The sequence below is a fragment of the Chiloscyllium punctatum genome, chromosome 14, assembly GCF_047496795.1.
Source record: "Chiloscyllium punctatum isolate Juve2018m chromosome 14, sChiPun1.3, whole genome shotgun sequence".
Classification (NCBI taxonomy): Eukaryota; Metazoa; Chordata; class Chondrichthyes; order Orectolobiformes; family Hemiscylliidae; genus Chiloscyllium; species Chiloscyllium punctatum.
The window spans coordinates 44,065,787-44,082,480 of record NC_092752.1 but is presented as its reverse complement, the minus strand read 5'-3'; the positions used below and the strand labels follow the sequence as shown (position 1 = coordinate 44,082,480).

Genomic DNA, 16,694 nt, shown 5'->3' with positions numbered 1-16,694 from the left:
TAATAAGTGATGGTACATCAAGCATATCACTTAGCATCTAGTAGGAAATGGATATGTTTTCAAACAGAGTGAAAGCTATTCTGCGCAATGTTGTTGGGATCTTACAAAATACTTTCAAATCCTGTAGCAGTTTCTTCAGGGGTCTATCTGTCCAATCCTAATTTCATATCAACGCTCCCTAATTAATAAAGTCTTATTGTATGTCCTAAAAATGCCAATGGTTGTACATTTGCCAAGATACTGCATTGTCTTATTTGCATATCTTATGTTGAGGATATATTCATGTGTGAGTCTTGCACATCTCTAACAAATTACCTTTTAAAATTTGCACCATGAGGCATTTTTTTTCTTGTAGCCCAGCCCTAGTAACAGACGACTAATTTACAATGCGAAAACTTATACATGTTAGAGTGAACACAGTGAAATGTTTCAAGACGGCATTTAAACATACTTTATAGTGATTTAAAATTGATTAAATGATTTCCAAATGAACACATATATTCCTTAAATAAGAGCATTTTCTCTTTGACTTACAGATTCCAGAAGGGAGTAGTAAATGCAGAAGCCTGGCTTTGATGGCAGGTACTCATCGGATCGGAACCGTATCCGCACTTGATTTGCCTTCGATATTTGTATGCCTGGAACCACACTGGAGCCACACCACCGTCCAATAATTGTACCATCACTTGGATCTTCAATTTCTACAAAGTCAAACCTAAAGAAGAAAATTAAATGCAGATGAATTGTTTTCAGATCCAACGAAATAACAAACGAAGAAAACTTCCAGGCATTTTCAATTTACTGCTATTCTGATGATGGCAACACTTATCATACAAGGCAGTAAATGCATTTTTTGGCTGAAAGTCCCTAATCAGTTCTTTGAGGTCTGATCAAAATTAATACAAGACGTACACATTAATATGAAGAAAGAGCCTCACACTGCGTTGCATCCATCGGGAACTTTAGTGACAGTGGCAATCAGAGCTCTTTCTTAAATTCCATGGCATTGGTCTCGTGAACTTTCGCCTGATGCTGAATAGTTTAATGAGTGGGACAATGTCCTTGATATGAATACTATTCTAGTTATGTTCTGTAACATCATTTTACTTAACTATCAGTACTTTTCCAGACATTCTGTTGTACAGAAAACAAGTTGAAAAGATCACTGTGGCTCCATGTTAACTACGTAAAAGAATGGTTTCCACAGACAATCATGCTTCTGCAGTTATCTCCTCACCAAAACATACATTTTTTTGAACCATCATGCATATTTTCATTATTTTTCCACTTTGCTTCATTTGTTCATTGCCACGAACCTTTAACCTTTATTATTAACCTTTAACAATTAATAGATAAGTTTGAAGGTATAATTTATAGTTCAACATGACAGTAACATGCTCAAATCAAATCCTTCTCCACTATTTGTATGAAGTTGAAGAGGTATATTGTACCTTTAAGAGAGAGTGAAAGCTGTTTTGCACTGAGAGCTTGCAGGCACCCGTCATCTGACTGACTGGCAGTCTCAGAGTGTACTGGAAAATTGTAAATATTTAACATTTGGCTGCTATGTGCACAAAGTTTGAATTGAACCAATCAGTTTAAATGTCATCCCAGGATATTAAAACCCAATCAAATCTGAATTTTATTGTTTTGACAACATTTAACCAATGAGATGATCTGATGTTTACGGTAGAAAGAAGCTGGCATTTTCAGAGTTAGCCACAGAGAGTGACCAACTGCCATCATCAGTGTAACTGCCAGCAAAACATTCTCTATCAAAGGTACCTTTTTCATATGAAACATTGCCGCAAAAGACTGAAGATGGCCCAGGGAGATCTTCAACCAGAGGAAGACAAACACTGACGACAATAGCCGCTATGTGGTTTTGAAATTAAGTTATGGAATTTTAATAGGTTTTTTTGGAACAGTATATTGTTATAGAGTTGGAGGTAGATAACAAACCTTTGAGAGAAAGGACAATCGGGGTTGTAAATAGTTGTTGTTTATGTGCACCTTTAGAGTTACAGAATAAGTTGATTTTCTTTCTTTAAATAGTGGCATTTGGGAAGTTCTCTGTCGCTTATACTTTAACAGATAATGAGGTGAGGTGAGCTTTTCTGGGTTTGGCTTAATTAACAGAGGGGTTCACCGCCGTGTCATAACATATTTTAATGGCAGCATTAGCCAACTTAACTGTAACAAATTGCTGAGTATGAAATGAACAAAAGGATGGGGTGCAATAGTTCCCTAGTATATACCACATGGAATGCCCCAAATGATCAGAGTTGACTTGCCAACCAATCAGCTTCTCTCATGGAGTATAAATTGTGATTCCTTGTGAAAATTACCTTTCTTGCCCTGCTGAGTGCAAGACAATAAGCAAGGCACAATGCACTATCAAGCAACTATTAAAATAATGTCAGACAGTTTTCAGTGAGACAAACATGATATAAATACATGAAGGAGGTTTTATGGTGACATCACCAAGAAAAGTTTCCACAATAGAATAATATACCATTTCTTAAAAGTGTCTAAAATGTTGAATTCATAAATTAAATATTACTAATTTTGAGGAAAAAGGAAGTTTCATGGTTTAAATCGTTCATAGGACTATCAAAAAATGCATAAATTTATTGCATGTATCATCAAAATGAGCAGAAGTTGTACTCATAATTTCAAAGCAGAAGATAAATAATCCATATTTGAAATAATTCCAAGTCAACAACTGGTTTATCACAGTTGTAACAGCTGGGTGTGCCTTGAATGAATTGCGTGCTGAATCAAATGCCAGCATTAGGTCAGGGGAAAAAAAAGGAAGTGATGAGTATGGCTGAAGACAAAATGCATGCGGTCATGCATTTAAGTGGAAGTCATCTGACAAACCACTCAATTTTCCAGATCATTGGGAGTTATTGTACTACTTACACTTTGTTATCATTCAGTTCCAAACAGTTATGTGCAAAAAGTGGGCAGACCCCATAATATCATGAATGTGAGGCCGAACAATTTTTTAGAATAAAACAAAGATTAGGCAAGATTTAGGATGCATAGGATGGAGAAGAAAACTGCATGGGATGCGCACAATTGAAATGCAGAGCTTATTCAAGGAACAGCTACTGTGTGTCCTTGATAAATATGTACCTGTCAGACAGGGAGGAAGTTTTCGAGTGAGGGAGCAATGGTTTACTAAAGAAGTTGAATCTCTTGTCAAGAGAAAGAAGGAGGCTTATGTGAGGATGAGATTTGAAGGCTCAGTTAGGGTGCTTGAGAATTACAAGTTAGCCAGGAAAGACCTGAAGAGAGAGCTAAGAAAAACCAGGAGGGGACATGAGAAGTCATTGGCAGATAGGATCAAGAAAAACACTAAAGCTTTATATCAGTATATCAGGAATAAAAGAATGAGGAGAGAAAGATTAGGGCCAATCAGGTTCAGTAGCAGACCGAGATGAGGGCATAGAAGGATAAGTTAGTAAATTTACAGATGACACTAAGTTCGGTGAGTTGTGGATAGTGCTCAAGGACGTTGCAGGTTACAGAGGGACATTGATAAACTGCAGAACTGGGCTGAAAGGTAGCAAATGGAGTTTAATGCAGAAAAATTTGAAGTGATTCACTTTGGAAGAAGCAACAGGAATAAAGAGTACTGGGCTACTGGTAAGATTCTTGATAGTGTAGGTGAACAGAGAGATCTCTGTACATAGATCCCTGAAAGTTGCCACCCAGGTTGATAGGGTTGTTATGAAGGCAGACAGTGTGTTAGCTTTTATTGGTAGAGGGATTGAGTTTCTGTGCCATTAGTTTGTGCTGCAGCTGTACAAAACTCTATTACGGCCACACTTAGAGTATTGCATACAGTTCTGGTCGCTGCATTATGGAAATGATGTGATAACTTTGGAAAGGGTTCAGAGGAGATTTACTACAATGTTGCCTGGTATGGAAGGTAGGTCTTATGAGGAAAGGCTGAGGGACTTAAGGCTGTTTTCATTAGAGAGAAGAAAGTTGAGAGGTGACTTAATTGAGACATATAAGATAATCAGAGGATTAGACAGGGTGGACAGTGAGAGTCTTTTTTCCTCAGATGGTGATGGTTAGCATGAGGGGACATAGCTTCAAATTGAGGGGTGATAGATATAGGACAGATGTCAGAGGTAGTTTCTTTACTCAGAGAAAGGTACAGGTGTGGAATGCCCTGCTCCCAACAGTAGTAGACTCGCCAAGTTTAAGGGCATTTAAATGGTCATTGGATAGGCATATGGATGAGAATGGAATAGTATCGGATAGACAGGCTTCAGATTGGTTCCACAGGTCGGTGCAACATCGAGGGCCAAAGGGCCTGTACTGTGATGTAATGTTCTATGTTATATAAAGATTGCAGATGCTGGAGGTCTGAAAGAAACAAAAACAGAAAATGCTGGAAAAACTCAGCATGTTTGGCATCTGTGGAGAGAAACGGTATTCTCTCCCCAGATGCTGCCAGAGGAGCAATTTTATACTTGGTTCTCAGTTTCCTTCTGACGGCAGGCTGTCTCTCTCTGATGGCAATGGGAACACAGACAGCCCAGCTACGGACATCAAACTTTCCATTTATGCTTCCACGCGCCTATTCAAAGTGGAATGCAAAATTTGAACTGAAGTTGCAGTCCCTGCTTTAATTTATGGTTAAACAAACCAGAAATGATTGTGGAACAGACATGAGTCAGAGGAATCCTTCTCCTTTCCACACCCATGTTTTCTAAGGATCTTGCTGAAAGAAATAAGGACAGGGAAAAAGGTTCTGTTCTCCAGCCCTCTTGCTACATATTCAGAACATAACATTTGCAGGTCAGGCAGAAGAGGCAGATGTCTCAGTTCTGGTTTCAAAATTTCACAAGATTAGTATAGAGAATTACGTTAGGGGAAGTGATAGTTAAAAGGTATTATTGTTGGACTATTAATCGAGATACGTAGATAATGTTAAGGGAACCGGGTTCAAATCCTGCCATGAGTCTAATTTGAATCAGATGAAAATCTAGAACTGATGCTAATTGCCTGAAAAACACATCTATCTGATTCACTGATAGGGAAGGAAACTATCTTTCTCACTTGAGGTTGACCAACATGAGACTCAAGACGACAACAACGTGGTTGAATATTAACTGCCCTCTCGGCAAGAAACTTTGGCCTCACCTGTGATACCAATATCCCAGGAATGAATTAAAACAACAAGCTTTTATAACATTCATTTCACACACATGGTCAACATTCTCAATTAATCTCATCCCCTTTCCATCCTTTAACATAGTTATTGATAATATTAATAACTGAATATATACGCAGAACATTGGCAATGCAGTATAATGTGGGAAAATGTGAAATTGTTAATTTTGGAAGAAAGAACAAAAGAAGAGTATTATTTAAACAGAGAAATTGCAGAAAGCTGCACACAACTTGGGTGTTTATGTATAAAATACGGAAAGCTAGCTCAGATATACAGCAGGTAATTAGGAAGGCTAGTGAAATGTTGGCACTTATTTCAAGTGGGTTGAAGTTTAAAAGTATTATTAGCGATAGACAGGATGGTTTTGTGCTGGCGAGGTTGTGCCCCTCTAACTTGATTGGTTTTTTGAGGTCATGTAAATGATTGATGAGTGAAAAACAGTTGAGGTTCAAAGTTTGGGAGATTTGTAGCTCGAGTGCTCGTTATTGTGGTTCTGTTCGCCGAGCTAGGAATTTGTGTTGCAGATGTTTCGTCCCCTGTCTAGGTGACATCCTCAGTGCTTGGGAGCCTCCTGTGAAGTGCTTCTGTGATCTTTCCTCCAGCATTTATAGTGATTTGTATCTGCCGCTTCCGGTTGTCAGTTCCAGCTGTCCGCTGCAGTGGCTGTTTTGGGTCCAGATCGATGTACTTATTGATTGAATCTGGGGATGTGTGCCATGCCTCTAGGAATTCCCTGGCTGTTCTCTGTTTGGCTTGTCCTATAATAGTAGTGTTGTCCCAGTCAAACTCATGTTGCTTGTCATCTGAGTGTGTGGCTACTAAGGATAGCTGGTCATGTCGTTTCGTGGCTAGTTGGTGTTCATGGATGCGGACTGTTAGCTGTCTTCCTGTTTGTCCTATGTAGTGTTTTGTGCAGTCCTTGCATGGGATTTTGTACACTACATTGGTTTTGCTCATGCTGGGTAACGGGTCCTTCGTCCTGGTGAGTTGTTGGCTGAGAGTGGCTGTTGGTTTGTGTGCTGTTATGAGTCCTAGTGGTCGCAGTAGTCTGGCTGTCAGTTCAGAAATGTTTTTGATGTATGGTAGTGTGGCTAGTCCTTTGGGTTGTGGCATGTCCTCATTCCGTTGTCTTTCCCTTAGGCATCTGTTGATGAAATTGCGGGGGTATCCGTTTTTGGCAAATACATTGTAGAGGTGTTCTTCTTCCTCTCTTTGCAGTTCTGGTGTACTGCAGTGTGTTGTGGCCCTTTTGAACAGTGTCTTGATGCAACTCCATTTGTGTACGTTGGGGTGGTTGCTTTCGTAGTTTAGGACTTGGTCTGTGTGTGTGGCTTTCCTGTAAACCTTTGTGGTGAATTCTCCGTTCGGTGTTCTCTGTACCATCACGTCTAGGAATGGGAGCTGGTTGTCCTTTTCTTCCTCTCTAGTGAATCGGATTCCTGTGAGTGTGGCATTGATGATCTGGTATGTGTTCTCTATTTCTGTGTTTTTAATTATTACAAAGGTTTCATCTACATATCTGACCTAGAGTTTGGGTTGAATTTGTGGTAAGACTGTTTGTTCTAACCTTTGCATTACCGCTTCTGCTATGAGTCCAGAGATGGGTGTGCCATTGATTTGTTCATATATATGGTTGTTGAATGTGAAGTGTGTTGTGAGGCACAGGTCCAGTAGTTTGAGTATTCCGTCTTTGTTGATAGGTTCACCGTCCTGTTGTCTGTTCTGTATGTCCAGCAGGTTGGCTATTGTTTCTTTGGCTAGGGTTTTGTCGATAGAGGTGAACAGTGCCGTTACATCGAATGAGACCATAGTTTCTTTCTTGTCTATGTGTATATTTCTGATGATGTCCAAGAATTCCTGTGTCGATTGTATAGATTGTCTGGATCCGCTGATCAGGTGTTTCAGTTTCTGCTGTAGTTCTTTAGCCAGTTTGTGTGATGGTGTCCCTAGTAGTGATACTATGGGTCTGAGTGGGATGTTTGGTTTGTGCACTTTGGGTAGTCCATAGAATCTGGACTTCATTCTCTGTCAAACCTGGTTATCTGTCTGTTTTTTATTGGAGGTTCCTCAGTGTGTTGTTTATCCTATTGGTGAGCTGTGGGGTGGGGTCAAACTCCCTCTTTTGGTAGGTGTTGGTATCTGCAAGTAGTTGTGCTTTTTGCATGTACTCTGCTTTGTCCAGGATGACCGTCATTCTGCCTTTGTCTGCTGGTAGTATGATTATGTCCTTATCGTTTCTTAGTGATTTTAGTGCTTCCCTCTTCTTGGTGTTGAGGTTATGTGTTTGTCTTTTCCTTTTATCAGGGGTACGATACTTTGTCTCACTGTTTGTTGTGTCTCTTCTGTCAGTCCATTGTTCCTGAGTGTGCATTCTAGTGCTGCTAGGAAGTCTGCTGTCTTGGCGTCCCTGTGGTTGTAGTTGAGTCCCTTGGCCAGTATTGTTCTTTCCGTGTCTGTGAGCTGACTATGGGAGAGGTTTCTAATCCAGGAATGTGTTGTGGTGTCCTCTCTGTTGTGTGTTAGTTTGGCCATTTTATCTTTTAGTACAGTCTTTTTGCGGTGTGTGGTCCTGTTCTGTACTATGGTGGTGGCCTGTTCTATGGTCCGGGTCCATTCCTGATTGGTGGTTTTTGAAATTAACGATTTTTGGCGCGCAATTTCTTGTCTGTATTTGTGTAGTTTGTTGTGTGCATCTGGAATCATCACCTGGATCATCCGGAATCCATTCTGTCTGGCTGTGTCCCTGACTTGTGGATTGTTGGCTGGTGGTCTGTATCTGACACATGGTGGAAGGATTCGATTCTTTCAGCATTCGTGCAGGAACCGGAGTTGTTCGTATGTGGCGCTTAGGCGGTTGGCACAGCATTCCCATTTCCTGGTTTGTCTTAGCGTCTCTCGCCCGTAGGTGTTCAAAGTTTGTGAGAAGATTTGTAACTCGGGTGCTCGTTGTTGTGGTTCTGTTCACTGAGCTGGGAATTTGTGTTGCAGATGTTTCGTCCCCTGTCTAGGTGACATCCTCAGTGCTTGGGAGCCTCCTGTGAAGCGCTTCTGTGATGTTTCCTCCGGCATTTGTAGTGATTTGTATCTGCTGCTTCCGGTTGTCAGTTCCAGCTGTCCGCTGTAGTGGCCAGTATATTGGGTCCAGGTCGATGTGTTTGTTGATAGAATCTGTGGATGAGTGCCATGCCTCTAGGAATTCCCTGGCTGTTCTCTGTTTGGCTTGTCCTATAATAGTAGTGTTGTCCCAGTCAAACTCATGTTGCTTGTCATCTGAGGGTGTGGCTACGAAGGTCATGTCGTTTCATGGCTTGTTGGTGTTCATGGATGCGGACCCTTAGCTGTCTTCCTGTTTGTCCGATGTAGTGTTTTGTGCAGTCCTTGCATGGGATTTTGTACACTACATTGGTTTTGCTCATGCTGGGTATCAGGTCCTTCATCCTGGTGAGTTGTTGTCTGAGAGTGGCTGTTAGTTATAGGACTATTATAGGACAAGCCAAACAAAGAACAGGGAGAACATAAAAGGGAGCATTGAGGGACTAACACGGGATTGCTCAGTAATCCCACCAGTCACCCAGGACAGCGACCTATGCTATTTATGCAAGATCACACTTATTCCTTTTGTTTTCCAATGACCTGACTAACACTGCAGCTCAGGCTGTAAAGTTTTGGAAGAAAAGCTAGATTTCCACAAGTGCAGGATCCCATTGACTGCACACACATGGCACTGATAGAGCTATATCACAATGCAGGAGAGTTAATCAACAGGAAGGGCTTCTATTTCATAAATGTTCAGCTGATCTGCAATCACATGTTCTACTTACTGGAGCTACACTACCCACTGCAATGACACTATCCACTTGCTGAAGCACTTAAGTATACTCCAAGCTTTTGAAGGTCTAGGAACCTTACAAAGTTGGTTATTAGAGTCATAGTGTAATCCAGCACGGATACAGGCCCTTGGGCCCAAACTGACCATGGTACCCACTCAACAAGATCCAGGTGCCCACCTTTGATCTATATCCTTCTAAAGCCTTCCCATCCATGTACCTATCTAAATGTTTTCTAAATGTTGAGATTGTATCTTCGTCAACTACTTTCCCTGGCATCCCATTCCATATATGCACCACTCTCTGTGTGATGACGTTGCCCCTCAGGTGCTTCTTATACCTTTCCCCTCTCACCTTAAACCTATGCCCTCTAGTTTTCAATTCCCCATCCCTGGGAAAAAGACTAAATGCATTCATTCTATCTATGTCCCTCATGATTTTACTTCAATAAGATCACCATGGGCGGCACGATGGCTCAGTGGTTAGCACTGCTGCCTCTCAGTGCCAGGGACCCGGTTTTGATTTCAGCTCTGGCAACTGTCCATGTGGAATTTGCACATTCTCCCCGTATCTGCGTGGGTTTCCTCCAGCTGCTCCGGTTTCTTACCACAATCCAAAGATGTGCAGGTCAGGTGAATTGGCCATGCAAAATGGGTTTGGGTGGGATACTCTTCGGAGGGTCGGTGTGGACTTGTTGGGCCAAAGGCCTGTTTCCACACTGTAGGGATTCTATGATTCACCCCTCCTTCTCCTATGTTTCAAGGAATAAAGTCCTATCCTGGCCAATCTCTCCCTCTACCTCAGGCCAACTAGTCCTAGCAACATCCTCATAAATAGTTTTTGCACTTTCTAGTTTAACTATGTCTTTCCTATAAGAGGGTGATCAAAACTGCATACAATATTCCAAGTGCGGCCTCACCAACTACTTTTACAACTGTAACATAACGTCCCAGCTCCTATACTCAATGCCTCCACTAATGAAGGCCAGCATGCTAAATGCTTTCTTCGCCACCCTATCTACTTGTGACGCCTATGCATTTGTACTCCTAGGTCCCTCTGTTCCACACCACTCCTCAGGACTTTACCATTTACTCTATAAGTCCTACCTTGGTTTGATTTTCCAAAGTGCAACAACCTCACACTTATTTGTATTGAATTGCATTTGCCAATCCTCAGTCCACTTTCCCATCTTACCAAGATCCCTCTGTAATTTTTGATAACCTTCTTCACCATCAACGATACCTCCTAATTTTGTATAATCTGCAAATTTATTAATCATGCCTTGCGCAGTCACATCCAGATTATTTATGTAAATAACAAAGGTCCCAGCACCAACCCCTGTGGCATGCCACTATCAGAGGCCTACAGTCTGAGAAACAATCTTTAACCATCACCCTTTGCTCTCTACCATTAAGCTGAAAATGTGTTGCTGGAAAAGCGCAGGTCAGGCAGCATCCGAGGAGCAGGAGAATCGACGTTTCAGGCATGAGCCCTTCTTCAGGAATAGCACCTTGGATGCTGCCTGACCTGTTGCGCTTTTCCAGCAACACATTTTCAGCTCTGATCTCCAGCATCTGCAGTCCTCACTTTCTCCTTCCTACCATTGAGCCAATTTTGAATCCAATTAGCTAGCTCTCCCTGGGTCCCATGTGACATAATCTTCATGACGAGCCTGCCCGTGAAACCTTGTCAATGGCCTTATTAAAATCCATGTAGACAACATCCAGTGCCCTACCCTCATCTATCCTCTTGGTTCCCTCTTCGAAAAACTCAAAAACATTTGTCAGACATGGGAGACAAGGAGTATCAACTCAACCTTGGTTGATGACACCATTCTGCAAGCCTGTGAATGGTGCAAAGTACAGACGCAATGCTGAACGTGCCTCAACCAGGATTGTGGTGAACCAGATAAAGGATGCTACATGTGTGCGAAGGTGTGTGTGTGTACGCGTGTGTGAGAGGGAGAGGGGTGGGGGAGACCCAGAGAGAGAGAGAGAGAGTGCAAGAGAGGGACAGAGACATATTCCTGACAGAGTATGTTACAACATTTGCACAATTGGGACTGGCAATGTACTGGATGCTGAGGAGCTCGGAGAAGGGGAGCAGTCTTCTGAGGAAAACATTGTGGACATTGATGAGGAGGAAATTCTCTTGGTGCATGTCAAAAAAATTCTCTTTACACATGTTGGGATCTATCACCCTATTCTTACTGATCTTTCTTGGTTCCTGGTCCACACATACACTCCAAATTAACATTCTTACAACTGTGTTCAGATCATTTCATGGTCTCTTCCCTACTTTGATTTGTTTCACCTTTTATTTATTATTGGCAGCCATGTTTTCAGCTGTATCTGCCAAAATCTCTCGAGTCCTCTCCCTTGTCTTTTCTAACTCTTACTGCTGCTTTACTTTAGTCCTTTGAATTTATACCTGTGACCAACATTTGTACACTTGACATAATTTCATTTTTTGTGGTTTGTTAAATTTCGTCTGACAATGCTCCTAGATGTGCTTACTGTTTTATAACACTGAATCAAAGTTGTTTTTGCAATCATGTGAATGCGTTTCTCTGCTACATGCTGCATATGGTTATTGTTGTGTCTATGGCAATACACTCTCTTAGCTCAGAGAGCACCAATAGCGCAGCACATCAGCAATTATTGTCAGAAATATAGATATCTTGATGTCTGTATATACAATTAGTTGGATGTATATGTATTGTTGCCAAGAGCTTCCACTAGTGACACCATTGTGGGCTTTTTGAGAGGAAATAAATTAGCTTTCCAGAATGCTGCACCAAATTTAATTCTGAGATATTCTGGGAACAGTGACTCTAATAACGTAACACAGAATTTTTATTCGGTGGTTTCTGGGTTACCATCTACTCAGGAGCAGCAAGTGTGAATTGGACCCACATGGTAAAATCTTCACTCTAATATGTAAAGAGACAATCCAAACATAAAAATAGTCCTAATTTGGAGTCAGGAACTGAAGATAAGCAAGTGTCTGTCATGATATTGGTCCAACATGCAGTCACTCCTTCGAGAAGGTTCAATTGTGTGACTTTAGATTAGATCAGATTACTTACAGTGTGGAAACAGGCCCTTTGGCCCACCAAGTCCACACCGATCCTCCGAAGAGCAACCCACCCAGACCTATTCCCCTACATTCACCCCCTGACTAATGCTCTAACACTATGGGCAATTTAGCATGGCCGATCCACCTAACCCACACATCTTTGGACTGTGGGAGGAAACCAGAGCATCTGGAGGAAACCCACGCAGACACGGGGAAAATGTGCAAAATTCACACAGACAGTTGCCTGACGCGGGAATTGAACCTGGGTCCCTGGCACTGTGAGGCAGCAGTACTAATCACTGAGCCATCGTGCTACTGTACTTGGTTACATAGTAAAACAAGTTATGACATAAACATTACAACAAAGCAATTGAGTTCAGTGAGTACTGCTAGCATATTCAGCCACATTGACTCTACATAGAGTTTCAACCAATATACACATACCTTAAAGGTAAATGTCTCTTTAAGGTAAAAGTACGAATGACATTTAGACAGGCATAGACTGCTAATTATTTCTATAATGTCCGTAAGGAGATATAAGTGTTTTCCAACCAACAAAAGAAACATGTCCACAGCAGAGACAAAGGAGCAGCATTTCAGAGTTCCAGACACAGGCCAGATCAGGTGTGTGGTATCCTGCTCCTGAATGTAATGGGTGAATGGTGGAATGGAACTGTTGCCTCACAGCACCATGGACCCAGATTCAATTTCACCCTTGGATGACTGTTTGAATGGAATTTGCACATTCTCCTCATGTCTACATGGGTTTTCTCTGGGTGCTCCAAATTTCTCCCATAGACCAAAGATATGCAACAGAAATTTGTGGATTTCCCAACTGATTATGGCAGGGGAGGAGCTGCCTGGAAACTAGGGCAATTTCCTACCACCCTTTCAGTGGCTGGAGATGTTGAGATGGAGAGCTCCCCCGCTCACTGTCTACACTATGAAATAAACTCACCCAGATCTCATGCAGCAAGTCAGCCATGTTGGTTTTATTTTAACAGTAAATAGAATAGGATTATCTTGATGATGGTAACTGGAAACCTATTCTTACCAGGACTAATTTGTGACTTTCATGTCCCACAGGGCTTTTGTATGAGCAGCAGCAGCTGTTGGAAGTCACTGCTATCAATTCCTCAAAGGAGCTGAGTGCTTATGTAGGTGTACCACCACAAGATACATACATATCAAGTATCAGCTCAGGTCCTCACATTTCATTGGGACCTATAAAATAAACAATTGAATTTTCACCTGATGACTGACACTTCACAAGTGGTCAAGAGAAGATGTCCCAGCAAGGTCAAGCAGGAGAGAATCAGCACGAGAATAGACTGGATAGGCTGGGTTTGTTTGCCTTGGAGCAGAGGAGGCTGAGGGAAGACCTAATTGAGATATACCAAATTATGAGAAGCATAGGCAGATGGTAAGAATATTTTTCCCCAAGACAGACATGTCTAAGACCATTTGGTCAGAAGGCAAGAGATGTACATGGCTTAGAGGAAATCTCACATTTTTTTTAAACCCAGAGAGTGGTAGAAACTTGGAATGCATTGCTTGAGAGAGATTTGGAGGCAGGTTCTCTCGCAACATTTAAGAAACATCTGGATGAGCACTTAAAATGCCAGGGAGTAGTAGGCCATGGACCAAGTGGGATTACTGTAGTTTGGTGTTTGATGATCGGCATTGACATAGTAGACCAAAGGCCTGTTTCTATGCTCTATGATTCTATGAATGACTGCAGAGATGTCAAACTCTAATCAACTGACCATGTACACAATACCACAATTAACGAAACAATCATTGTGAAACAGCAGACAATGTACAATGCACTAATAGGTCATCAAAGTCAAATTCACATGGTTGCAGTGAAATTGGAAGAGTCCACCTCTTGCCTGTGTGATTTGATGCTCAGAATACTGAGATGATGCATTCCTCCAGGAGTACTATGTCTATGGATTCGGCAGAATAATTGGGCTTCTCACTTACAGTTAGCTCACAGGTTGCCTTGCCTTGACCTTCCCCCACACAGAAGAAGGTGAAATGTGCCTTTACTGGGCCCGGAGACCTCCTAAACATTAGGAGCATTGGCCAACAGCATCATAGCAGTCAGAGTAAGGGTGTAAGCAGCTGACTCCATCTCTACTGAAACCATACAGTATCTGACATGAAGGCATAGTACAAAAAAGAATAAACCTAATTATACAATGAAGCAAGCAAAGATATCTAAGAAAATGCAATTTTTACAACATTCTTGGTTACATTACTCTGCTTTTAAAACAAAAGTCAGAATCTACTAAGGGAAGGAAAGGATTATATTTACATATTTTCACAAGAGTGCACTGCATCACTTCCCATGATGTATAGTCTTATTAGTATATTACATAGACTTTCACCTTATTGTACAATTTTGAGATATAAGTTTTAGTCAGTTAGATCAGAGTAACTTTTTTTAACCACTTCCCCATCTTGTCCATTCTTGAGCCACCTTTTAACTTGTCTAATAATTAATGATATTAATTGGTGGAGATATTGAGAGGGGGAGGGGCATGTTTAAGGGCTGACTGTCTGAACAACAGCTTCTTATCCCAGGCATCAGGGAAATGGTGGAAGAGTGATTGTTGCATTTCCTGGTGTCACAAATGCAACGGTGCAGGCCAAGTGAATATTGTATTCATAAAATCATATAGTTATAGAATCCCTAGCGTGTGGAAGCAGGCCATTTGGCCCATCAAGTATACACTAACCTTTTGAAGAACATCCCACCCAGACCTATGCACACACCCCCAACCCCCCCCATCCCTGTAATCCTGCATTACCCACAGCCATTCTACCTAGCCTGCACATCCCTGGATACTATGGGCAATTTAGCATGACCAATCCACCTAATCTGCACATCGTTAGACTGTGGGAGAATACTGGAGCATCTGGAGGAAACCTATGCAGATATGGGAGAATGTGCAAACTCCACGCAGACAGTTGCCCCAGGATGGAACTAAATTGGGTCCCTGGCACTACGAGGCAGCAGTGCTAACCACTGAAGCACTGTGCTGCACCAAGTGGGCAGCCTATTCATCGGGGCATTCTTGTCATCTGAGCAAAATGTGAGCAGCTGTGGGTTCATTGTCTTCATCACTTATCCTTTTTCTTTTGCTATTGCCCATCAAGTCAAGAAGGTTTGAGCTCTTCTTTCTAATCAAAACTCACAGCAAAGCAATGTTGTGCACAGAATAGTAAGATACAACCATTTTGGAAGACCTGCTTGTGTATGCAGAAGAACATTTGTCCAGGTATGAAAAATGATCTTCAGCATGTCCAGTGGTACTCACTATGATGTTGTTGGGTTTCTGACAAGTATCAACAGCAATGTTTTCCATTGGAATCCCATGTAGCTAATAGCCCTAGTATTCTCTTGCACTGAAGTAATTTTGTTGCATCAGTGGCATATTGATTCAATGGGAGCCCTTGGATTTACAAAGACCCCCATTTATTTCAGGCATGCATGAATTCTCACTTCCCTGCACCCGATGGTATCCTGCTCCTTTGGGAAATCACTCAAAAGCCAGGAAGCACTCAATCTGATTCATTTTAATTATGCAAAATTCAACATAATTGCTGCACTAGGCAAACACCCATTTACTGCACAACATGCTTCTTGCTCTTATGACCCAACAACTGAGAGATCAGGTTTGAAACAGAACTCGGCAATGATCTGGAGGCAAAATTGATGATGATGCTGGCGTGAGCAGCTGTAGATGATTATTTGCTACCAGGTCCAACAGTCAGCTACAGATGTCTGATGCTACCTGAGATACTGATTTTCGGATCTTAAGACACCTGATCCCATGTCCGCAAACTCTGTATTAATGATAGTGCCTCCTGCGAGCTGCCCCTCTCTATTTTGTACAGCTACAAATCTGTGATCATATTGGTCTTCAACTGAGGTCGAAATATAGAAAGTTTCTTCTAAATTGCACAAAGTGTCCTTTCAGCAAAATCATTCTGAACAAACCCGTTCTGACAAGAAAGAAAGCAATTGTGAATGTTTAATATCTATTGGCATCTTTGCACGAGGTTAATTTTGGGATCCTCAATTCCTGATGTACATTTAATTTTGCTTTTACTGGTGATTTCCAAAATGTGAAGGGAATAATGAGCACAATATTAATTGAAAGCAGTGTTTCAATATTGCTCCAATTTATGAATTTGAATATACTAAGTGACAAGTTCTCTTTTTTAAGGGATAAAATGCAGGCAGCCCAACACACTGGTGTTAAATGTGGAAGTCAGCAGGTTGGAACCATCTTTCCAATTTGCTGGTTCTAAACTCCTTACGACCATTCAACCAGCACGTTCTTCCAGAGTAAACTTCAGCCCTTCACAGCGCAGTATCTCCAAATGCTTCAGAGTCAAGTAATTACTTTTGAATTACTACTAAATTATTAAATTGGTTAGATGCATAATATTGAGTTAAGCTACATTTGATTTCCCACAGGCACCACACCAATTTTGAGCTGTGTGCTTGCTGTAATAATTTGTGCATGCAGCTAATGCTACCCTTGCTGTTCATTGCTTGCAGCAGTCAGGAGGAGGCC

The 16,694-nt window shown here is 41.5% G+C and overlaps 1 protein-coding gene across 1 annotated transcript in view; it reads right to left on the bottom strand.

The window, feature by feature from the left end:
- Positions 1-16,694, bottom strand: part of pdgfc (platelet derived growth factor c) — a 403,197-nt gene that overhangs the window by 175,192 nt on the left and 211,311 nt on the right. Inside the window, exon 3 of the mRNA XM_072584280.1 lies at positions 535-715. Within this exon, the coding sequence (XP_072440381.1) occupies positions 535-715 (181 nt within the window). The remainder of the gene's footprint in view (positions 1-534; positions 716-16,694) is intronic.